The sequence below is a fragment of the Artemia sp. Qi Xiang Cuo genome, chromosome 7 (genome assembly GCF_049724085.1).
Source record: "Artemia sp. Qi Xiang Cuo chromosome 7, ASM4972408v1, whole genome shotgun sequence".
Taxonomy (NCBI): domain Eukaryota; kingdom Metazoa; phylum Arthropoda; class Branchiopoda; order Anostraca; family Artemiidae; genus Artemia; species Artemia sp. Qi Xiang Cuo.
Window position 1 is genome coordinate 59,727,965 of NC_142800.1, and position 25,964 is coordinate 59,753,928.

Here is a 25,964-nt window from a genome sequence, read left to right on the forward strand (position 1 = left end):
TTTATCCAATAATAATTCTTGGTTTTAATGCTACATTTTCAATATCATCACCCCAGCAGCCACGTAATAACACATCCATGCTCATTCTTCTTCAGGAAAAATTCCAATTTTTGTATTTTTGTTGACAGAAAACTGCAACCTTTGTCATGTGGTTCTCAAACAAGTAATTTCAACAAGATTGTATTGTATTCCTATGTGAAGCTATCTTCAGTTTTTTCTTTAAACTTTTTTTTTTAAGTTAAAATAATAATTTCGTGTAGGTTATCTTATACCGATATCGTTTATACCTTTCTAATCAGAATTTTTACTAGATTTTTTTATTTTTTTATTTTTTTGTAATGTATTAGTTGTTTTCAAACTTTTACAGCCTGTTACAACCTTGGAAGACTATGAAATAAAATAAGCTGTTTCACAAAGTAAAAGTGAAAAGATCATTTGACTAATATAAAAGCAGCAGATTGACATAATCCATGCTATTTGTTGGTGATAGAGAAAGATTAAAATGTACTGCTTTGAGAGTCTGAGGAGCGGATGATACTCATATCAAATTTCCTGAGCTAATAATTATTCATGGTCGATCAGACTTTTTTTTTCATTTTTTGGAGCAAATGAGCTTCGATAAGCTCATCTTACAGCTTTTTGGTATTGTAATAGAAAGTTCAACTCTTTTGTGCTAGGGGCATATAACAATAGACTTACAACATTATTATTCAATCGTAATGCTCTTAATGGAGACACTATTGGACATATGGGATCCACAGGGGGCAAAGGGGGTCTTTTCTTCTCTCATTCGATTATGCAAGCAACCTACAATTTGAGGACTCTTGGAGAATTTAGTCAAGTGAAGTTTCGGTGTTCAAGAACTGAACATAAGTGACACAGGAGAAAAGATTAGACTTATTGGAGCAGAACTGAATTAATTTATCTTAAACGAAAAAATGGTATGTTTTCTTTTCCAGCTTAAAAAATAGTAAATGTTATATTAAAGGCTATAAGTCTTAAGTTAAGAATTTCAAATAAACTTATTATTGCTCCATAATTCTGTTTCTTTATTTAAATCAATGCCAAAAAGTTTGTCTCTTTTTCTTCTCTTCTATTCAGTCTATTTGCCCTTCTTATACCACCCTATCCTTTTCTTTGTGTCTACATTGTTTCTTCTCATATCATCTAAGCACAACTTCACTCATACTTGGCATAATTAGTTCAGCAAATGACTCGGTCATCACAGAGCAGTCAGGTATACCATGGCCCAGTAGGGCTTTTAGTGTTAATAAATCGTATCATAGCATATAACGCAGTGGCATCAATTGGGAGAGGGAGTGGGAGGGGTATAGCTCCCCCCTAAGATTTATTCCCCCTAGACTTTGAAAGATTGTTCGTATTGACTAGATATCTAAGACCGTTACAATCAGGAACATTCTGGGGAGGTTTTTTTTAGCCGCTTTTCATGGTTTCAACGTGTTTCTATTATATGTACGTTTTATATTCTGTTTTGGTAGACATAACCCCACCCTCAAAGTCGCATTATTTTTACGACTTTTGATTATGCCTATATTATTTTTTATAGCCTGTTGAGCTTTTACAGAAATTGGTGATGTTATTGTTGGAATATAAACCAAAGGTGAAAAAACAAGAAAAAAATACACACAACTTTGGAATTTTTACTATAAACTACATTGTTTTGTTGGATAACGCTAGATGGCTTTGACTATTTTTAATTCTAGAAGAGCCTGAGATTACCCTCTTATCATTTCCTCATAGTATTTGGATTAAATAGTATACTTCTTTTCTTAATTACTTTCTTTGTTAATTTGTATAGCAAGATAATTGGCATCAGCAATACCGCTAAAATACCGTAATTATTGACCGTCAAATCATTGCTGAACCTTGGATGTTGCGAGAGTAGAGAGGCGGTTACCCCCCCCCCCCTCCACTACTTACGACAGGGAGGCATGAGGGAACAAAGGGTAGCCAGGGGAAGAAAGGAAGAGTTTTTGGCTTTGACTTTAGGACCAGAAAGTCCAATGGCTAAACTTTATACAATAAAATTAGAAAATATTAAAAAATGTAAACATACCTGTATACGGGAGTGAGAGGAGGTCATTCCCCACCAGAGTCGTCCAAGAGACCCTCCTCTTCCACGGAAGGCTTCTAAAAAAAATTTTAGTATATGAAAGTATATGAAAATGTCGTACATGAGCTTGAACATGCACTTTTCTGGAGCTTAACGCTCACGGGAAGAACTTCGTGGTGCCTCCCCTCTTTCTTTCTTGGTTCGGTAACAAATATAAACATTGAGAATGGAAATTATGCATTTGAAAGTTTATTTCATCACATGTATTTCTACAAGCCGGTTACTAGGGAAAAGGCAAGCGCTGCAAATTTTAGTAGTGCAAATTTCCATAATTTATCTTCGAGCATACGTCACAGTTACACCTGCCAAGATTTGTGAACAGAATGTCAAATGATTGACATCCTGACATCAAAGGTCAGAAAAATTCAAATGACACGCCTTTAAACTCAACTATTGCCCACTGATACTCACGTATTGGTATCCTTAGCTAGAATCATCTTGCAGATATAATTACTCGTGTTCCAAGCTTCAATCTTTCTTATTTCTAAAAAATTATAGGCTACATGTTAATTATACACTAGATACCATACACAGGAGCCCTCGAGAAGTGAAGTTTAGTTAATCCTGTTGAAATAAAATAAGATGAAAATTCAATACTTTAGTAACAAAATTATGAAAATTACCATAAAGAATTATGGAAGGGAGGCCACCCAGAGCGCAGTATACTAAATGCGTAACCTAACCTAAACCGAAATACCAACTAAATATTTAATTAAACTATAGCTGTAATGTATTTTCCAAAGCGAACCAAAGGAATTGTCTAGTTGAAGAAGTTGCTTGACAAGTTTTTCGCGTCACAAATTTTCGAGTGTGTAGTATATACACAACAAGTACCAAATTATGCATTAAATCTTAACTGTGTTTTGTCGTTCATAAGTTCTACGATGGAAATATGAAAATTCTTCATTTCGAGAGAGTGGAATACATAATTGGCGCCGTTTCCATGCACAATATTGACTCTACCGACAATTACAACTAAAATATGGTATGGGCGTTAGTTCCACAAGATCCTATAAAACTGTAGTTACATTATAAAACTGTTACAATACCTGCAATCCTGGCATGCATCGAAAAGGGCCAACATTTCCCAATGAGCATCAAATCAATAGTCCCAGGAAATATAAAAATAATAAAATTTTCCTTCAATTTTGATAAGAGGTGGATTATTTGGATGAATAACTCGGACGGGAAATTTTTCCCTCCTCCTGTATACGGGTATAAGGGGTTTGGCCCCTAAGCATCAGTTCTGAATGCTGTGAAACGGAGCAATGATTGAGAAGAACTTCCAATCAGAGTTCCCAGATGGGGCGCATTTGCACCATTTGAGCTCTTTTTTTAGGCGGCTGCGCATTGGATTTCTTAAATCAGTGCATTGCGCTGGTTTTTTTTGGGGAGGATAATCGTTCATTTGGTACATTGTCACTAGATAAATGACACTTTTGGCGCATTTTCACGTTCATGATGGCGCAACATTAAACCAGACTTCTGGCAACACTGTTTCCGACCGCATACGTCTAAGTTGTGAACACGTTACCGTGAATGGCCGGTATTGGTGAATGTCAGCAATTACCGGAGAATGTCCGGAATACCTTTTTTCTCCTTGGATTTACTCAGTGTTGCCAGTCAACTTTTTCAGTTCAATGCAAGGTTTGATGATGACAGATTCGGTTAAGTTAGGCTGGGTTAGGTTAAATTTTTAACCCCATTCAACCTAATCTAACCTAGACTAACATAATATAACCTAACTTTACTTTTTGCCATCATAGCTTGTATAAGACTGAAAAAGCGGACTCGCAAAGCTAATTGAATCTAAGCAAAGAAAAAGAAATTTCGGACATTCACCTGTGAATGTCTATATTAGCTAGATTTCGGACATTCACGGTAACATATACGTCATGCCGGCACTGTTAACGTGGCTTTAAAACAGCAAGTTGAAAATGAGGTTTTCAGAATTGTTAAAGATTTTACTTGTTTTTGCACAAAATACATTTTGTAAGCAATATACGTTAGAAAATAATAACTATTTCAAGAAAAGTGATTATAATTTATTGTTTCAAAAACGATATATGCCTCAGGCGCATTAACGTCTGTTTTAAAAGCAATATTTAAATTTCGAACGATGACGTATGGACCGCGATGTATATGGACTGCATATGCGTCTAGAGATGAATATGCCACCGCTGGGAAACATGGCCTCTCATATTTTGAGGTTATATAAATAGCTTCTCGATACTTGTAAGCCAATCCATAGCCTTGGACTTTCCCTTATATTTCAGAACTATTGTTTCGATACGATCAGCTTTGTTGAAAATAAGACAACTATGGCAATCATTCTTCGAAAAAGAATAAATTTCCTTATTTTTGGATGTAGAAGATGGAACATAAAGGGGTATGATTCTCATCAAGACATCCTCCACCCTCCCTTACTTAGGGGCACTTGACCCCTTTTCTAAAATATGAAAAAAAAACTATACAAGTATACCTAATGATACGTTGCTTTAATAATAATGAATTCTACATATTTGAAATAAAAAAGGAAATAAATGTTTCGGTTGATATACATCGTTTTAGCTGATAAATCCGACGTAGCTAATTGAATCTAAGCAGAGAAAAGGGGAATTTCGGACCTTCACCTGTGAATGTCTATCTTACCTAGATTTCGGGCATTCACGATAACATATACGTCATGCGGCACTGTTAACGTGGCTTTAAAATAGCAAGTTGAAAATGAGTTTTTTCAGAACTGTTAAAGATTTTACTTGTTTTTGCACAAAAAAAAAACATTTTGTAAGCGATATACGTTAGAAAATAATAACTATTTCAAGAAAAGTAATTATAATTTATTGTTTCAAAAACGATATATGCCTCGGGCGCTTTAGTTGTTTTTGCACAAAATACATTTTGTAAGCAATATGCGTTAGAAAATAATAATCATTTCAAGAAGATGGAATATAAAGGAGTATGATTCTCATCAAGACATCCCCAAACCTCCCTTACTTAGGGGCACTTTACCCCTTTTCTAATGAAAAAAAAAACTATAATGTTTCACAAACAGTGATAGAAATTCACAAGAAATACCAGATATTTCGGTCACATATGCAATGACCGTCATCAGTAGTAAAACTGCTTTAGCGGCGAATCAATAACGCTTTCAGAATCCGGTGATCATTTTTCACATACTGAATTCCAATCAGTCAAAATATGTACCTTATTTTTCGTCTTTTTTTAAGCCCAAGCCTTTTTCGATCGAAAAAAGTATATTTTTAGCTTTATTTGGAGGTTTTGTAAGCAAAAACTAATGTCATGATTATATAACTGCTGTCATTTTTGTGTCTAGTTTCTGCCATTAAATCAAACACGTCAGTTAAGAGCCCAATTTGGACGTCGCCACGTCTCTAAACAGGGTGATAGAGATCTCAGGAATAAGTTCAGTCAATTCAGTCAGTCAAAATTTGTCTCTTTTTTTAAATTTGTACCTTTTTCGCTGGAAAAAATTATGTTTTACCTCTATTTGGAAGTTCCGTATGCACAAGTTAATGTCGGAGATTACATACTATGCTTTTTTTTTCTCGTTTTCACTAGCAAATCAAGCATATCAGTTAGCAGCCTAATTAAAGATGCGGCCGTATCAAACAGCTCGTGGTAACAAAATCTAAGTAAGGAGCGACCCGGCTCAATAGTAACCGAAAATCTAAAAAATGGAATTATACCAATAGACAGATCAAAAGAATCAAATATTTAGACTGATTTCAAAAATATAAGTTTCACCAAGTTTAGTCTTACCCATCAAAAGTTACGCGCCTGAGAAAATTTGCCTTATTTTCAAAAAAAGGGGAAACAACCCCTAAAAATCATAGAACTTTAATGGAAATCACACCATCAAATTCAGCGTGTCAGAAAACCCTACTGTAGTAGTTTCAAGCTCATATCTACAAAAATGGGGAATTTTGTATTTTTTGCCAGAAGAAAGATCACGGATGCATGTTGTTTGTTTGTTTTTGTTTTGTTTTTTCCAGGGGTGATCGTATCGATCCAGTAGTCCTAGAATATCGTGAGAGGGCTCATTTGAACAAAAATTAAACGTTCTAGTGTTCTTTTTAACTGACCAAAAAAATTGGAGGGCAACTTGGCCCCCTCCCGCGCTCATTTTTTTCCCGAAGTCACCCAATCAAAATTATGTCATTTTGTTCAGCATAGCCGAAAATAAGATAAATATGTCTTTCGGGATGACTTAATCCCCCACAGTTCCCGGAGGAAAAGCTGCAAGTTATGAACTTTGCCCATTGTTAACATATAGTACTGGTTATTGGGAAGTATACTGACGTTTTCAGGAGGGATTTTTTCTGGTGGCGGGGGTCGGAGGAGGGGGTTACGGGGGAAGATCTTTCTATGGAGGATGTTCTTCTTAGGGGAAGGGAAATTTCTACGAAGGGGGCACCGGATTTCCCAGCATTACTTAAAAAATGACCAGAAATTAAATTTAAAAAAACTTTCAGTTGAAAAGTTTTTTCAGCTGGAGCAACATTAAAACTTAAAACGAACAGAAATTATTACTTATATGAGGGAGTTTATATAGTTACCCCTAGTCAATATTTCACTCTTTACGCTAAAGTTTTTTTTAGTACTTTCCAAAGAGCTATCTATTCTGATTAACCGGCCTTTGTGATTCAGGAGTTTATGATTCGAACAAAATTCGAACTTTAGCGTGAAGAGCGAGGTAATGACTAGGGGGCGAACTCCCTCATATAAGTAATAAAAATATACGGATATAGAAGTTTGTTACGTAAGGTACGTCAGGACAAGATTTCCAGAAAGCCATTTAGCCAAAAAAAAAAAGTAAAATTAATCTACAAATTTCGTTTTAATTTTTCATGTACGGTGAGCCAAAATGCATTAATTCAAAAACGTTCGGAAATTAAATAATAAAAACAATTTTTTGTAACTGAAAGTAACGAGAGACATTAAAACTTAAAACGAACAGAAATTATTCCGTATATGAAAGGAGCTGTCCCATCCTCAACGCCTCGCTCTTTACGCTAAAGTTTGACTCTGTCTACCAAGTTGGTTTTTTAAACCAATAAAACACTTTAGCTTAAAGAGCGAGGAGTTGAGGAGGGGACGGCCCCATTGATATATGGAATAATTTATGTTTGTTTTAAGTTTTAATGATGCTCCTTACTTTCAGTTAAAAAAAACATGTTTTTTTTAATTTAATATTGAAATAGGGCGAGATAAATCTGAGAAATAATTTTTGCGGCACTCTAATTATTCGATAAATAAAGTGTGAAAAGGTGTGACAATTTTCACCTCTTGGGCTTTTGGCCGGATTTTTGGTTTATACAAAAGATTGTGCAATGGTTTGACCTTTGAAGTTGTTTTATCATCTGAATTTAGTTACTATGCATGGAGTTCTCAGTTCTCACGGCCAAAGGATGTATCTATTTTTTTTCTTTTTTTTGTTTTTAACAAGCTTCCATTAGAAGTCGTGTTCTTTTTTTTTTTTCTTTTTTTTGCATTCTTTATCCATGGATATGACTATATAATCGGGAGTCAATTTTTAATCAGTAACATTTCATCTTATTCGGTAAAAGAAATATTATTGACATCTCGGTTACATTATACTGCCATCTACCTTAAAAAAAATTTGCATAAGTTTACCCATCTTAACGTATGAGGCAATTTGCCAGGAATGAATCCAGTACTAGACACTGGTTAATTTGGATTAGTTTCCTATCCTTCATCTTCGTCAAGGCTTGCAAAATGCTTATAGTTAAGTTTATACCATATTGAATAGATATCAAATTCTTGTGCTTTAAACTTAGTTTTTTGTCATATTGTATAATCGCGAGAGCTATGCAACCAGAAATGGTGGTGAAGTGGGAGTTAATTCATAGGGTGTCGCTGAACTTATTATTGGCTCTGTTTGTTGTAAAAATATAGCCTCTGTTATTTCTTAGGTTCAGAAGGAGCTTTCAAGAAGCCAAAAATTGAATCCGGTATTTCAAATTCTATAAATACAAGTTGCAACACAACCGGTAACAGTTTACACCATGGACACAATCCCAGCAGTGCAGCATGTCCAACACCAGCTCGAAGAAGACACCGAACCACATTCACTCAAGAACAGCTCCAGGAGCTGGAATCAGCTTTCACGAAATCCCATTATCCAGATATTTACTGCCGAGAAGAATTGGCCCGTGTGACAAAGCTTAATGAAGCCAGGATTCAGGTACGGGTAAAACTCAATTTAGTTATTTTTTAACCAAAATTCAGAACAATAGCCTTAACATAAACACGAGAAAACAGAGTATCTAATACTGTAAAAAATAAAAGATTTGTTGTGTAGACCTTTTTGTCAGTAAGATTAAACCTATGACGTCCAGATTAGCTAGCACTGTATCTTAAAGAACCATGCCCCGATACAAGAAAAATGAGTGGCACTTGCGTGCCACACAAGTGGCATATTCGTCTATATTTTGTTATATTCGTCTATATTTTGCTTGCTTTTTGATCAAAACAGGTTAGTTTAATTAAACTTAGACCTTTAATGGAAATCCAAATTTCGAGTATTAAAAGTTAAGCTTGTTATGAATGTTTCTAATTTCTTGCTACTCTCCCCATGGCACAAACAGTTTTAATTCTTATTAGTTCCCCGCACTTTTTGCTCTTTTGCGTCACCAATTTGAATTTTGAGGTTAGCTGGTTAATTCAGGGATAAGTAAAGAGAAATGGAGATTGGTGGTATCTTTTTCTTCTCTATTTTTGAAACTTAAGGATTTTGGGCACTCTATCATTGCCTGGTGCTAACTTTGGTTTCTCACTTTATTTTTTCTGTTATCGATTTTTAGTGTCTTTATTTATTGTTTTTCATGTTTTACGTAAATTGACCCCATTAGGGCTTTCAAAGTTTTTTTTTCGCTGTAAGACTCTTCCGTCTTTTTTAAATAGTTGCCCAAAAAATACGTTTTTTTATTATCTCATTCAATCGACATTGATTGAAATAATGGGCTATAAGTGTTTTTCTTGCTTGTCTGGATAAAAACGGCTCCGAGCTATCTTCTCACAATACAGTTGAGAATAGGTCCTATAATTAAATTTAAGGGTTCCTTCTATTCCGAAGAGGGAAAATATTCTGAATCCTCTGATTAGAGGCAAAAGAGAGGGAGAGGTATAAATATCCCCATCCTCCTCACGATCAACTAAATTGGCTTAGGGGTTTCAAATAAAAGGAGAAATCATGATGGAGGTGTAAGATAAAAGAGAAAGCATAAATTATTCTTTTGTGCTCGTTCCTTTATCATACATACTAGCTGCTATTTACATAGAGAAACTAGAACTAAAATCTAAGCAGTGTTGTCTACATATACGCAATAGCCAAGGAAATTATACACAAGGAAATTGAGAATTGGCAGCATAGTGGCAACATATTAAGCCTTCTCTGAACAGATTTGTTTATCATCAATTGTTGATCAACAATAATTTTCGCGAGAATACAAAGTGTTATAATTGTTGGAAAGAAATGGCACTATTTTCAAAATCAATTGAAAATCTTTTTCCTATTTTCAATTGAATTCAGGTTTACTCCTGTAATTTTCACTGTCTGATCAAATTCTGAATTTTTCCATAAAACAGAACAAGATTTCTTCACTGCCCTTTGCAGGGAAAAGAGAAAGGCAGTTCAAAAGAAAGTACCTTTACACGTCTTACTTCAGGCAAAAAATCAAAAGCGCAAGAGTTATGTACAAAACCTTCATGAAAAATTAATTGTTTTTTTTTTCGGTTCTAAATTGTAAAAACCAAACAAAAAAATCCCCCATAATATCCGTCGTTGAAATTTCCCGCTTAGATTTGACCAGCAAAATTGACAAACAACGATTTCAATTGTGGGTCATTTTAATTCAAACTGCTGATCAACAGAACCTTTGGTGATCGCTAAAACACGACATATAACAAATTTATATAACGAGAGGATTTTGGGCTTTCACAGCCCGCATTTCGATTTTTTCTATTATTAATTTAAAAAACTTTTTCCACAAGACAAGTTTTTCCAAGAAAAGTAAAGAGCTTCATTAAGCAAAGAATGAGTAAACTACTACTACTACTAACAACTCACCGCAGCACCAAGCCGCCTGAGGCCAACACAGCTACACACGCTCCTCCTCCACCTAAGTCTCATAGCCACCTTTTTTACACCTGCCCATAACGTTCCCATTTCCTTTAAATCTTTCTTTATGACGTCCTCCCACCCCAGACGGGGACGACCTGCTTTCCGTTTAGCCCTGGATGGTTGGCCGAAGAGAACAACCTTCGGCAATCTGTCATCTTTCATACGCACAACTTGCTCTAGCCACCTCAACCTTTCTTTCATTATAGCCCTTGAGTGCGGTATTGAACCACATTTTTCGAATAGCCTACTGTTTTAAATACGGTCAGTCAGCCGAGTACCCAGAACAGTCATTAAGCAATTCATCCAAGCGTGAAACTACCACAAATCACTATCAATAGGTAAATGAAACTCAAAACGAACAGAAATCACAATAAATAATCAAGTCAAACTCAAAATAGGAAAAAACTAAAACGAGTAGTGATAATAACCCCTATGTCTTCTCAAGACCAGAACATAATTTGCGCTTTACGGAAAAAAAATTAAAATAGATTGTCAGTTCAATTGACATATACTGACATCTCTTCCTTAAGGTTTTGATAATTTTTTATTTATGAAAGTAAGAAAGGTGAAAACATTTCAAACGTATTTTGTTTTCAGTAAAGTGCAAATTGCGTTCTGGTCATGAGAAGGCATAGGGGTTATTAGCCCTGCTCATGTTAATTTTTGCTCGTCTTGAGTTTGACTCGGCTATTTATTGTAATTTCTGTTTGTTTTGAGTTTGATTTATTTATTGATAGTGATTTGTGGTAGTTTTACGCTTTCTACGACAACAAATGGCCGTCTCAAAATTTCTATTAGATGCATTTCGGGAAAAAACGAAGTTTGTGTGTATGTGGGGGGGGGGTATCCTTTTTCCGATCACTCTGAATCTTAAAAAGGGCACTAGAACTTCTGATTACCAATCCAATGAGCCCCCTCCGAGGTTTATACGATCACCATTTCTATACATACCTTATATGCCCCCAGGGCATAATTTACAACCATTACCCTGAGGGCTGTGGGTGTCATCTTCAAAAACATAATTTCTGGACCTTTCAATTACGTTGAACAAAATGGCTATCTCAAAATTTTGACTGGATGTATTTGGGGAAATGGTGGGCGTGGGAGGGGGGTTAGTTGCCCTCCAATCACTTTCGACTATTAGCAAAGGGCCCTGGCCCTTTCAGTATCCAATCGAATGAGCTGTTTTCGAAGTTTCTACGACAAAAAATGGCCATCCCAAAATTTCTATCAGATGCATTTCGGGAAAATACGAGATGTGGGGGGGGGGGGTTTACACCCTCCGATCATTCTGAGTCGCAAAAAGGGCACTAAAACTTCTGATTACCAATCCAAGGAGCCCCCTCCGAAGTTTATATGATCACCTTTTCCATATACCTTATATGCCCTAGGGCATAACCTTAAACTCTTACCCTGAGGGCTCTGTGAGGGTTGTCATCCTGAAAAAGATACTTCCGGACTTTTCAATTACGATTAATAAAATGGCTATCTCAAAATTTTGATTGGATGTGTTTGCGGAAAAGATGGGCGTGGAAGGGGAGTTAGTTGCCTTCTAATTACTTTCGACTATTTAAAAGGGCACTAGCCCTTTCACTTTCCAATCGAATGAGCTCTTTTCGAATTACGACCCTGGCCCTGCGGGCTCTGGGGGGGGGGGATTTCATCCACAAATACATAATTTCCTGACCTTTCAAATACGTTGAACAAAATGGCTATCTCAAAAATTTGATTGGATGCGTTTGGGGAAACAATGGGCGTGAGAGGGGGGTTAGTTACCCTCCGATCGCTTTCTACTACTAAAAACGGAGCCAGCCCCTTCAATTTGCAATCGAATGAGCCCCTTTCAAAGTATCTATGACAACTCCTTCGACACGAAGTGCCCTGGTCTAAAAAAAAGAAAAAAGAGAATAATAATATATTGTGTCCACATCACTCTTTACTTAGGCAGCGCTGTAGCGCTGCTTGCGATACTGTTGTTAATAATTTCTATATTATGCAGCGAAGATTGGTGAAATTTGGACCACTTGTTCGTTGTGGAACAAGTGCTCCTAGCCAAATAGTATTGCAAAACATTGCTTGCTATATTTCCGGCTCTAGATAAAAATAATCATTGCTTACTTTGGTTTTTACAAATACTTTATTTAAACTCATTAAGTGCATATTAGTTCTGATAGAGGTCTGAATTTGTCATAAATGTAACTGTCTACTGGCCCAAGGACAATAAAACACGCTAAGCTATACTTGTAACAAAATTGGAACATTATTTAATTCTCCCTTTTTTGGCCGATTCATGCTAAAAGTAACCAAAAATTTGGAAATGTGATTTTCTATAACATTAAACAAGCATATCAAAAGAACCATATTTTTATGGTGACTCTAAATATGTAAAATTCATAAAGTTTAAAGTAAACCACAAAAAAATAAATAGCTATTTATTAGAGAAATTTGCTGGATCAAACAGTTCGTGGTAACGAACTGTAAGTAAGGAGCGACCCGGCTCAATGGTAACCGAAACTCTAGAAAACGGGTTTTTGATACCAATAGATACATCAAAAGAATCAAATTTCAATGCTGATTTCAGATATATAACTTTCATCAAGTTTAGTGCTACCCATAAAAAGTTACGCGCCTGAGAAAATTTGGCTGATTTTCAAAAAGGGGGAAGACCCCCTAAAAGTTATAGAACCTTAATGCAAATGACAACATCATGTTTAGATTATAAGCGAATTCTACTATAGATGTTTCAAGTTCCTATTTGCAAATATATTGATTTTTGCCTTTTTGACCGGAAGAAAGATACCGCGAGCGTGTTTATTTGTTTTGGTTTTGTTGTTTTTTTTTCAGGGGCGATCATACTGACCCAGTGGTCCTAGAATATCGTGGGAGGACTGAAATTAAAGTTCGGAAATTAAAAGTTCTAGTGCCCTTTTTAAGTGACAAAAAAATGGAGGGCAACTAGGCCCCCTCCAACGAACATTTTTTTCCCAAAGTCATCCGATCAAAATTTTGAGATAGCTATTTTGTTCAGCATGGTCGAAAATATGATAACTATGTATTTAAGGATGACTTAATTCCCCGAAGTCCTCGGGGGGAGGGGTGAAAGTTATGAACTTTACCCAATGTTAACATATGGTATTGGTTATTGGGAAGTATAAAGACGTTTTCAGGGGGGATTTTTTCTGGTAGTGGGGGAGGGGGGTGGGTTGGGGGTTATGTGGGAGGATCTTTCCATGCAGGAACTTTCATGGGGGAAGGGACATTGCTATCAAGGGGGCGCCAGATTTCCCAGCAGTCTTTAAAAAAAAGACCAGAAATCAAATAAAACAAAAATAAGCTTTTCAACTGAAAGTAAGGAGCAACATCACAACTTAAACGAACAGAAAATATTACGTATATGATTGGGTTCACCCCCTAGTCAATACCTCCCTCTTTAAGCCAAAGATGTTTTAGTGCTTTCATAAGAGCTATTTATTCTAATTAACGGCCTTTGTGATTAAGGGTCATTTTTAAAGAACAAATTCGAAATTTAGCCTAAAGAGCAAGGTATTGACTAGGGGGCGAATTCCCTAATATACGTATTAAGAATATATAAATATATAAGTTCGTTACGTAAGTTAATTCGTAAGTTACGTATATTTATTGCTAATAAAAACGTTCGTAAATAAAATTAAACAAGTTTCGAGAAAGCCATTTAACTTAATAAAAGTAAAATTAATATGACAATTTTGTTATAATTATTCATGTACGGTGAGCCAAAATCAAAACCTGTATTAATTCAAAAACCTTCAAAAATTAAATGAAAAAAACAAGTTTTTTTAACTGAAAGTGAGGAACGACGTTAAAACTTAAAACGAACAGAAATTATTCCGTATATGAAAGGGGCTGTCCCCTCCTCAACGCCTCGCTCTTTACGTTAAAGTTTGACTTTCTCACAACTCTATTTTTTAAACAATAACAAAATTTAGCGTAAAGAGCGAGGCGTTGAGGAGGGGACAGCCCCTTTCATATACGGAATAATTTCTGTATTGGTATTTCTGTACAGTATTGGTTTTGGTTTATTGGAAAGCCATTTAGAACACGAAAAGTAAAATTAATATGCAAATTTTGTTTTACTTATTCAGTGACGGTAAGCCAAAATAAGAGCTGCATTAACTAAAAAACGATCAGAAATTAAATAAAAAAACAAGTTTTTTTAACTGAAAGTAAGGAGCGACATTAAAACTTAAAACGGACAGAAATTATTCCGTATATGAAAGGGCTGTCCCCTCCTCAATGCCTCGCTCTTTACGCTAAAGTTTTTTATTGTTTTAAAAAATAAAGTTGTGAGACAGAGTCAAACTTTAGCGTAAAGAGCGAGGCGTTGAGGAGGGGACAGCCCTTTCATATACGGAATAATTTCTGTTCGTTTTAACTTTTAATGTCGCTCCTTACTTTCAGTTAAATTTTCAGTTAATTTTCAAAAAGGTCCAAAACACCCACAAAAGGGCGAGTGATCTTGATAAAAATTAAATCATCAAATGCAGCAAATAAGTGAACCCTATTGGAGAGGTTTTAAGCCCTTATCTAAAAAAAGCAAGATTTTTTTTTTTTCGAGAAGGATTACGTTTATATTTGTCGTTTTCTTTTCTTTTCCAAGGGTGATCGTAGCGAACTAATGGCCGTGGAATATAAGGAAAAGACTCGTTCCAAATGAATTTAAAATTTCTAGTACCCTTTTTAAGAAACAATGAAAAAATGTGCCACAGCAAATTGGTGTTTCCTACCATTTTGTAGCAAAATATCCCTCCGGACCCCCCCTCCCCCCCAAGCGGTAAATACCCTCGACACAGAAAGTACCCCCGTCAAAAATATCCCCCCCACCCCTGTGGAAAATAAGGCTCCAAATTGGAGATTTTTATTTGAGTTTTTTTTTAGTTTCGTTGAAAAGTGCTAAAGAACGGGAAAAAAGGGATTTACACAAAGCATCTTAAAAACCTAGAAAGAAAAACCAGCAAATCCACTTTTGTTGAAAAGACTTCCATATAAACTTCTGCAACTTTTTGCAGTGGCGGGCACCAAGATAAAAAAAAAATGAAGAAGGAAATAAATGTAGGCAAACAATCACCAAATTTAAAGTACAAATATAAGGCACCAAAAGGCTTAAGAAGGTTTAGCTTTCCTTTGAAAGGATAGTTGGTTTTGGGAACCACCAAATTCTTATTAAGTTTTTTCTGGACGAAAGCGTTGTCAAATTCTACGAGTTGATTTTTCTTTTCTTTCATGTGTAAATTACCAAAAATTACCATTAATAAATAAATGAAACCAAAAACGAACAGAAACTACAATAGATAACCTCGTCAAACTCAAAACTAGAAAAGTTAGAAGGAGTAGGACTGACAACACCCATGTCTTCTCAAGACCAGAACATAATTTGCGCTTTACTAAAAAAAAAATAATAATAATAACCATGCATTCTCAGTTTAATATAGAGAGCGAAAATTTTAAATATTTGGGAGTAACACTTTCAGCAAAAGGAGGATGGAAAGAGCATGTAAAAGAGATGATTAAGAGAGGGAAAAGCAGTTTTAGCTGCCATTTTACGTAATTCAAGACTTTCAAGTATAAAAGATCTAAAAATGCATAAATATGTTTTAAATTCTAAAGTTTTGCCTACTATCCATTACGGAGCTGAACTTTGGGGGCATGACCCGGCAACACAATTCGAATCAATTCAGCTGCAACACCTTAAGAGATTAATTGGTCTTCACGTAACGACCCACAATCAAGCAATAAAAGGTGACCTAGGTATATTTTCGCTGAGAATGAGTAGATTAGCACAGATGATCCGGTACTGGCTAAAAGTTCTAAGTCTGCCAGAAGATAGGTTAGCAATAGCAGCTTATGTGGAGATGCTACGGTCGAAACGTAAAAGATCGTGGCTGCATCAAATAAAAAATGTTTTAGATGGATTAGGATTATCCTATATTTGGAATGAGGGGGTAGGACCCTCAGATCTGGGTGAGCCGTTTTTGGCTATGATTATAGAAAGAATAAAAGACCAGGAAGTCCAAATGTGGACCCAGGCAGTTAAAACATCTGAAACGATGTTCAGATATTTTAACTGCCTGTAAGAATCAAGTAAGAATCATTGTAAGAATCAAGAGGATTCTTAAGGACCATTTAGTTAAGAATATAACTGAATAATTTTTTTTTTTTTTTTTTTTTTGTGGAGTTTATGTCCCCTGAATGTTTAGTCCTGTTTTATGGTGGTCTTCTATCCGCTATGACTCCCAAACAACTGGTACTACTATCAATATTTATTGCTGAAACTTGTATAGTTCACTAAGGAGTAGCATTCATGAAGACGGGTTAAATTTTATTGCTTTCGCACCATTTTATTACAGTCCAATAATTATAAGCCTTATGACTGAAATAACCCATAAACCTCAATTTTGCTACCTAGCCTCAGAAATAAGCAGAGCTGATTGAACTGGAATTTATATAGTTTTAAATACAAGCTTAAAAGGGCTGTACATGGCTTAAGTTATGATATTTTAATATCTTGGATAAGAGCTATGAATAATATCGTAACAGCTATTATGATGTTGGTTCTACCTGACAATACACATAATTCTGTTTCGACGATAGTAATTCGCTTATAGTATTAATAATATAATTTTTTTTTTTTTTTTTTTTTTTTTTTTTTTTTTTTATTATTATTATTATTTTTCTTTTTGAGTCTATTTAATATAATTAATAAATTTAGTTTATTTATTCTAATTTTTTCTATAGTTTCCAGTTTATCTATATTTTCTTTTCTTCTCCTTCATATGTGAGTAAGTGATCATTTTAAATTTTCTTTTGTTTTTTATCTCTGAGTATGTAATTCATATGTCGTCCCTCTTTGTACAGGCGAATGAGCCTTTGAGGGATTAATAACATGTAATATTGTATGTGTATTTAATGAAGAATAAAACTTATCTTATCTTATCTTAAACATTGAGGTTTTATTCCCATGTAAAAGAGATATTTGGATTTGAATATTATTTTAAACTAGGATTACCGGGGGAGACATTGAGGACTTGGTTTCGGATCCGAGCGAATTGCCCCACTAAAAAATAGAAAAAGAGTATTTGATAAGAAAAAGGGTGGCCCCAGATGCAGATGCGGATTACTCTTGCCCAAGATGTAACCTAGGTATTGAGGATGTGGCCCATATTCTCACCGAGTGCCAGCAAATTTCTCTATTAAGGGAAAAGTATTTTGAGGGTGGTAACTTGGAGTTCCGGGGGATCCTGAAAACGACTGTAAAAAGGACAATCAGGCAGTTATGTAAATATGTAAATGAAGCGTTGACATCAATGAGTGAAACTTGACATTTATGTTATTTTTTTTGTGGAGTGTAATTAAGAATACTGTTCTGTATGGCCTGTTTTTTGGCTTATAATAAAATATTATTATTATTATTATTATTATACATATTCTGATATTTATTCCTGATAATCTTAATACTTCTTTATTTATTAAAGTCAAAAAGTGAAATATTTAAAATGTATTTCGTTTTCAGTAGAATGCAAATCATGTTCTGGTCTTGAGGAGGTGTGGGGGCTGTAAGCCCTACTCATGTTAATTTTTGCTCGTTTTGAGTTTGAATCGGTTATTTATTTTAATTTCTTTCCGTTTTGGGTTTAATTCATTTACTGATAGTGATTTGTAATAGTTTTACGTTTGGAAAATTATTTGAATTTATTTCTACTCATTTTTGGCTTAATGAGGCTCTTTACTATTCATTGACAAGCTTGTTTTGTGGAAAAAAATTTTAATTATATTTTTGTTCATTTTTTATTGACGTAGTCTTTTTCATAGAAAATTTTTTTTTTATATCTTGTTTTTTTTTCTATTTGAGTCCATAGTTTTTATTTTGAAGATTATTTGACTTTATTTATGCTCATTTTTGGTTTAATGAGGCTCTTTACTTTTTTAAAAAAACTTATTCCGTATGTTTCCCATTAACAAATACTATCTGTAGTTAATTAAACAAAAAAGAACAAGTTTTTCAACTGAAAGTAAGGAGCAACATCAAAACTTTAAACGAACAGAAATTATTACGTACATGAAAGGGATTGCCTCCTCCTCAAGACCTCGCTCTTTCAGCTAAAGTTTTTTTTTTATAGAATTTTAAAACAAAGCGTATTATTCTAATTAAACGGTCATTGTGTTTATGCAATCTTTCATAAAGAGTTAGGACAAAATGTCAAAACTTTAGCGTAAAGAGCAAGGTCGTGCGGAAAGACAACTCCTTCCATATACGTAATAATTTCTGTTCGTTTTCAAATAATACCGGGAAATCCGGTTCTCTCTCCATGACAAATTTCGGTACTTGTGTATTATACGCCACTCACTCAAGTTTACGATGTGTAAAATTCGAGAACAAACCGGTTTCTTTGTTACTTTAGAAACAAATTGGGGCTATATATTAGGGGAGGGATGGGGGAGGGAAGGGTCTGCATGCAAAATGTGTTAGATACAATTATTTTGCCTATTATGAAGTAAGAATTGTTTTCTGACTTCAAATTATCCAAATGCTTCACCCACCCCCTTATGTGCAAAGATATAGCCCAAATTATATATTTCCTATATATTCTGTCACTTGTCTTTGTCTTGTTTCACGCTAAGCTGAAAGAAACCAACAAAGAAACCGGTTTGTCCCCGAGTTTTACACTGCTTAAACTTGAGTGAGTGGCGTATAATACACAAGTACCAAAATTCTTTTCCCCTAAGTAAAAAAAAAAAAACTTAAATAAAATACTCAAATTTAGAGAGCCTTATATTCCGGGGGGGGGCATTTATGGGAGGAGGGTAGGGGGTATTTTCGGCGGGGGGGGGATTTTTCACGGGTATTTTCCAGGGAGTATTTTCAGGGGAGGAATTTTCCTCGGGGGGGGGGGGGTATTTTCCGGGGGTGGTATTTTCCACGGGGGTATTTTCTAGGGGGGGTATTTTCCGGGGGTATTTTACTCGGGGGGAGGTATTTTCTGCGGAGGGTATTTTTCGGAGGGGGTAGGTAAACTCCAGCCACCGGCCACCACATCGGCTATTGTGGAGGAGGGCGGGTGGATCTTTGGGTAGGTGGCAGGAGCGTGCCTGAAGCATAAAAAAATACATTTTAATTTCCTAATTTTCCAACTTACCATGGCCCTTTAGATAAATTTAGATGATGGTTGGGGGAGGAATTAGTCGTTTAAGTCAAAATTTCTCAGGGGGCGGGGAGCGCTACCACGGGCTTTGTTTCTACAGAAATTTAAGTAGGAATATATTCCTCTTGATCCTGTTTATATGCAATTTTATCATTTCTCCTTGTTTCAATGGGGAGAGGGGATTTCCCCATGGCCCCCCTGCCAGCACACACGGGGGATGTCCCTATAAAAAAAAAATTTCGAAGAGCCAACCCCGGAAATTGTAGAAATTGTGACCCTAATGTTAATTTTTATATTTCAATCCCCCTCCTCCTAATGAATAATTGGAAAGAACCCCCTTTTCAAGGATGATTAAGTAAAAAGTCAGACGATAAGTAAAAGTGACTCTTGTCAATTGAAACCAAAACTTTAAGAAACGACGTTATGCTGACCAAATAATCAAGAACAAACTGTATTGGCCTGTGATTCTATATATGCAAAGTGTATTATTTTTAAAATTATTCATTATTAACATTAGCGCATGACAATTTGTATACTTTTATAAACAGGGATTAAACTCCCCCAAAATGGGGTGCGGTCTTAAAGAATATTATGCAATGCAATTCAACATCTATGAGAATTCGAAGGTTGCTATATACAAAATATGAAAAACATTATTCTTCTTACGACTTCAAGGAATATTGTTATTTACTTTTATTATAATTATTATTAAATGCTGTTATTATTTATTGAAAATCTGTTATACGGTAACGCTGCAAACATAGACGGAACAGAGAAACAATTAAACAAAACTAAAGAGAAAAAAAACACTTGATATCAAACAATTATACACTGTGCTAAAATAAACAACAAATGTAACATAAATGTAACAACATAAATAAAAATAACAATATTATAAATACATTACACATAAACCTACAATTCTAAACTACACACAACGCATTAGCAGTGGGTACCATGGATAGTTAACTGTCTTTGCATTGTATTCCCTGATAATCAAAGATACAGCTTAATCAGGATCAGCTACTCAAAACCTCTGAACTATCCTAAAATTTCCTGACCATGGAGGGGATTAAAGCAAGTATTAGCGAACCTGAAGGAACACTTAGCTTAACAGATTTTTTTATATCAGACTTGGCAAAAATTTCCCAAAAGGGGGCAGCATACAGAATGTGGGTAAAGGTAAATAAATTTTTAAAAAATACCAGAATGTGTTGGTTGAAATGCAATTACGCAGTAATTATGGATGCATATACAGTGACAATTCTATGACAAATATGGCTTATCAGAAGTTGTCGGGTGTGAGAGAGAGTTGAGCTGATTGGGAGGCCAAGATAGGTGATACTTTCAGCTGGCTGAACCATAGAGGGACCAAGAGTCACAGATGGTTTTCAGCTGGCTTTCATGTCAGCTGAAAACGATGAACTCACACTTAACAGTGCTATAGTTAAGACTAAGGCTTAGGTATTCATCTTGCAGGTCTTTAAAAATTTCAGAAAGTCATTCAGTCGAAGAACATTTGCTCTCTTCGAACAAGAATTCTTCTAGCTCGGGGAATCAGCTCCTTAGATTTTGAAAAAGGGATCTTAAAACAGACTTAAATACTAGAATCCATGCCGCAAAAACCTTAATCATGTAACAATTTCGAGCTTTTTTAGCAGCAAGAAGGAGCATTGCCGCATGGATAAAGGATTCAAAAGTTTGACCTGACATCAAGTCCTCCAAGAAAAAGGGGAAACACTGAAGCATCGGAATCAATGAGCAATTTGGTAACAGCAGAAAGAGCCTCAGGACAACCGAATCCACGCTAAAAGCTGACCTGAAGAGGTAGAGCATAACACTTAGTCTCAAGTCCATCTATAACGACTAATTGGCACAGCTTGCACAGAGTCGTTGAAACGGTAATTGGCCAAAACAAAGTATATTGAGCGGTAATTTTTCTTCTCTTAGGAATAGGTGTGACGTCATCAATACAGAATGACGAGGGGAAAACACCTAAGGTAAAGATGCCATAACTACAGTATCTTCAAATGGACACTAAGGCCTATTTAACAACTCTTGAAGATCAGACTCAAACTTTGAATCAAGCGAGAGATCTAGTGAAGAGATTTCAGCTGTATAACAATTAAACCATTCAGTATCAGGTGTATCAGAAGACGCAACTGATGGGGAACAATCAAGTTTACGACGTACCTTACAGAGACAATTTCTATCGAAAGTAACCTTAGATGAAAATTCTGAAATGAGACGCCTCCGATGGCTTACTAATTCCCAAGGGAACTTTCTTTTAGTATGTAAGCGAACAGAATTAACGGCCCCAGAACCAACGAGGGTGGCCATATTGATTCCAAAAGCTAAATCAAAGCTTTGCAGCAGCACAAGCTTGCACAAGTGTTGGGTTATCACTCGACCATTTTGGAACAAGTCCCATACGATCTCGTCTGTCAGGCACTGCAGCCTTTTTATACACACAGGAGAGTATGACAAATTTCCATACAGTAAACATATAAGAAAAGGCACTATTCAAAAATTGCAATTGAAATTAAAAAAAGAAAAAATATTTTAATATATATATATATATATATATATATATATATATATATATATATATATATATATATATATATATATATATATATATATATATATATATATATATATATATATATATATATATATATATATATATATATATATATATATATATATATATATATATATATATATATATATATATATATATATATATATTTTTTTATATATATATATATATATATATATATATATATATTTATATATATATATATATATATATATATATATATATATATATATATATATATATATTTTTTTTTTTTTTTTTTTATTTTTTTTTTTTTTTTTTTTTTTTTTTTTTTTTTTTTTTTTTTTTTTTTTTTTTTTTTTTTTTTTTTTTTTTTTTTTTTTATATATATATATATATATATATATATATATATATATATATATATATATATATATATATATATATATATATATATATATATATATATATATATATATATATATATATATATATATATATATATATATATATATATATATATATATGGGTGAAAATAGAATGAAGCATGGAGAATGGGTGCTGATGTTCTCTTCTTGTTGCGGATTCGGTAGTTCGTTCGGGGTATTCATGCTTTACTTCGAAAACCAGATCTACTAAATTAGCTTTTATTTTCGAGGTATTTTACTATAAGTCAAACTTTGATTTAAAATCTTACGTTTCAGCGGGTGGTAGTGTCCGCCGGCTTTTAAGTGGACCCTGGGCATGATATATTAAAATCAAATAGAAATTAAATTGAAAAAGCTTTGCAAATGAAATAAAAAGCAGTATTAAAACCTAAAACTAACATATTTTTTTTTCCGTATATGAGAGTGGGTATCCCTCATTAACCCCTTACTCTTTGTGCTAAAGTTTGAGCTCGTGCCCAAGATGTCTTAAGCAGAGCTGTTCAGGCAAAAGGACAATTGGAATGGAATAAAAAGTATTTTCCACTGTGCTTCAAGATCATAAATACTGTCAGAAAACTACTATAAAACTTCAGCGTAAGGAGCAGAGGACAGTCCTCCTCTTATGTGGAATGTTTCTTTTTGTTTCAAGTTTTATGTCGTTCTTTACTTTCACTTGAAAAAAAATGTCTTTTATTTAATTTCAGTTCCAAAGCCTATACCAATCATAATAAATACAAGCTTTGTAGTTTATTTTTGTATTCAGACCGCAAATCACATTTCCAGATAAGAGATTTCCTCTCAGTTAATTGTTAGGAACAGATTCTTCTATGGTTCTTCAGAAATTCTGGACGACTCCACCCGCATGAATAATGCATCAAATGTCTTTCTATCTCTCTTTTGGGTGATGCCTAAGTTACAACGTTGACAGGAGCTTTTCCAAAATCAATAGTAGATTTCTCCAGGGATAGGCTCTTTTCCAGTGCTGGAATAGGAGGAGCTATAAGCAATTATGTGAGGGTAATGAATCCTTGTAGCCAATTGTTTACGAGAACAGTCTCCTTAAGATGGAAATGGAATAATGGTAAATGAGGCAAGGAGTGGAAAAGTTGTCTTCTAAGCTGATTTTCGGTCTGAGGAGCTTTTCTTTTGCAAGGCAAAAGGGACGCTATTTAACACGTATCATTTATGTTTCCATTCTTTCCCAATGATATTATCTTAATTTTCTTGGAAATTAGATTACTAACGAGATACAAATATGTGTTTGCAAAAAACAAAAACAATCTCTCTAAGCTTCAAACTTTGTAGTTTGAAGAAGCTGCAAAAGTATCTATTACGATTCTTTCCCAGTATTTTAATTGGAATCTCAGGAGTGTACCAAGGATTTTCTTGAGGGAGGTCAAATAGTCAGCTAGATAGAGGGAGGTTATTTAGTTCAACGCTCATCTTTGAGGATTTTTGTAAGACAGAATAGAGGAATAATTTACTGTCTACGGATAAAATACCCTGCTCCTCCCCTCCCCTTAATATATATATATATATATATATATATATATATATATATATATATATATATATATATATATATATATATATATATATATATATATATATATATATATATATATATATATATATATATATATATATATATATATATATATATATATATATCAGAATTGAATAAGTATATATACTTATCAAAAATCTTCTGGCCTATTTAGAAGATTACTTCAAAAAAAAACTTTTTCCACAAAATAAGTTTTGCAAAAAAAAGTAAAGAACTCCATTAAACCAAAATTGAACAAAAATAGAATCAAATAATCTACTAATCATACAACTACCACAAATCAGTATCAATAAATAAATGAAACCCAAAACAAACAAAAATTAAAATAAATAACAGATTCAATCACAAAACGAGCAGAAATAAATATGAGTAGGGTCCAAAGCCACTATGCCTTCTAATAGCCAGAATAAAATTTGTACTTTACTGAAAAAAATGTCCATTTTCAGTTTAATACACATATGTTGATGTTTATTTCTTAAAATCTTAATTAATTTTTCATTGGTTAAAGTCTTCTTAATGAGGGCACTAGAACTTTAAATTTTCAATCAAATTAGTTCCTTTAAAATATCATTGATTCTACTAGCTATCACAGTGCATCCCTGCCTATTTCCTTGCATGCCCTTTTAATACCTGCATGCATATAGGTTTTTTGTTTAATTGAAACTCCTCCTAAACGTTCCGTAAAAGTTTCAACTTAATGCCTTTAGTGTCGTTAGTTACAGTAGCCGTAGAAGCAGCAGTAAATGAATACACACAGTGTCTTCTGGCTAGCTCAAAATCCACAACCTATGAAAGTATGAAGGTGAAATTTTCAGAAAATATTTCTCTTGTACGGATGACAACCTGCCATCCGTATGCAGGTTATCAAAAGCATATCAGCAATATCTTAGGAACAGTTTCGTGTGTGAAAATAAAACTTACAACACTTGTTGTGGGGGATGTTGAACTAACCAAAACACAATATTTGCATCGTAATACTAACGCTTCTACTCCTACAACTACCGCTGCTATAACTACTACTGCTACTATTACTACTGCTACTAAGACTACTACTATTAAATATCCTCCTGCTGCTACAACTATATTTACTGGTGCTTCTACAACAACCAATAAACCTAAGGGTGTTAAGGTGAAAATTTTGGGCAATATTGTAACTGTATTGAAGTAAATCGAAACACACTATGCCCATATAAGTTGTCAAAAGGACGTATCAGCAATGCTTCAGGACCGGTTGATGGTATCAAGTTAAAAAATTTATCGTGTGCTGAAGGGGCTGTTGAAAAAAAAGGTGCTATTTGCATACTGTTGCTAAAACTACAACTATTGCTGCGCATAATTACTGAACCTTTGAACAATGCTGAAAAAATTGATATATCAAAACTTTGTTTGGATATTTGTTATGGGATATGATGGGCGTGGGGGGGGGAGGTTCCTCTCAAATCACTTTGACTCATAAAAAGGGCACTATAACTTCTAATTTAAAATCAAATGAAACCCATCTGAATTTAATATGACCACCCATTCCATAAAAACTTTGTATTCCCCTAGGGTATAACTTAAAGCCCTTGCCCCAGGGCTGGGGGGGGCTGTGCCAACCCTGGAAGCATTTTGTAAGTTCTTTGGACTATTTTAAAAAAAATTGCCATCGCACAATTTCAATCAGATGCATTTGGTGACAAGAGGGGTAGTTGGATGGGGGGGGGGGGGTGCTTCTTGACCTCCATCACTATTGACTCTTAAAAGGGAGCTAGAACTTCCGATTTCAACCAAATGAGCATAATAACCTTAAATGCCGCAGGGGCATAGATTACAACACTCGCCCTCAGGCTCTGGAGGTTTGTATCACCCACAAAAGCCTTGCTATGCAATATTTGGACTATTTTGAACAAAAAGACTGTCTCAAAATATCTATTGGATACATTTCAGGAA

General features: G+C 34.5%; 1 protein-coding gene across 1 annotated transcript in view; it reads left to right on the forward strand.

Moving 5' to 3' along the window:
• LOC148950513 (homeobox protein unc-42-like) overlaps positions 1-25,964 on the forward strand; it is a 59,836-nt gene that overhangs the window by 21,035 nt on the left and 12,837 nt on the right. The window contains exon 2 of the mRNA XM_089091639.1: positions 8,092-8,363. Within this exon, the coding sequence (XP_088947765.1) occupies positions 8,092-8,363 (272 nt within the window). The remainder of the gene's footprint in view (positions 1-8,091; positions 8,364-25,964) is intronic.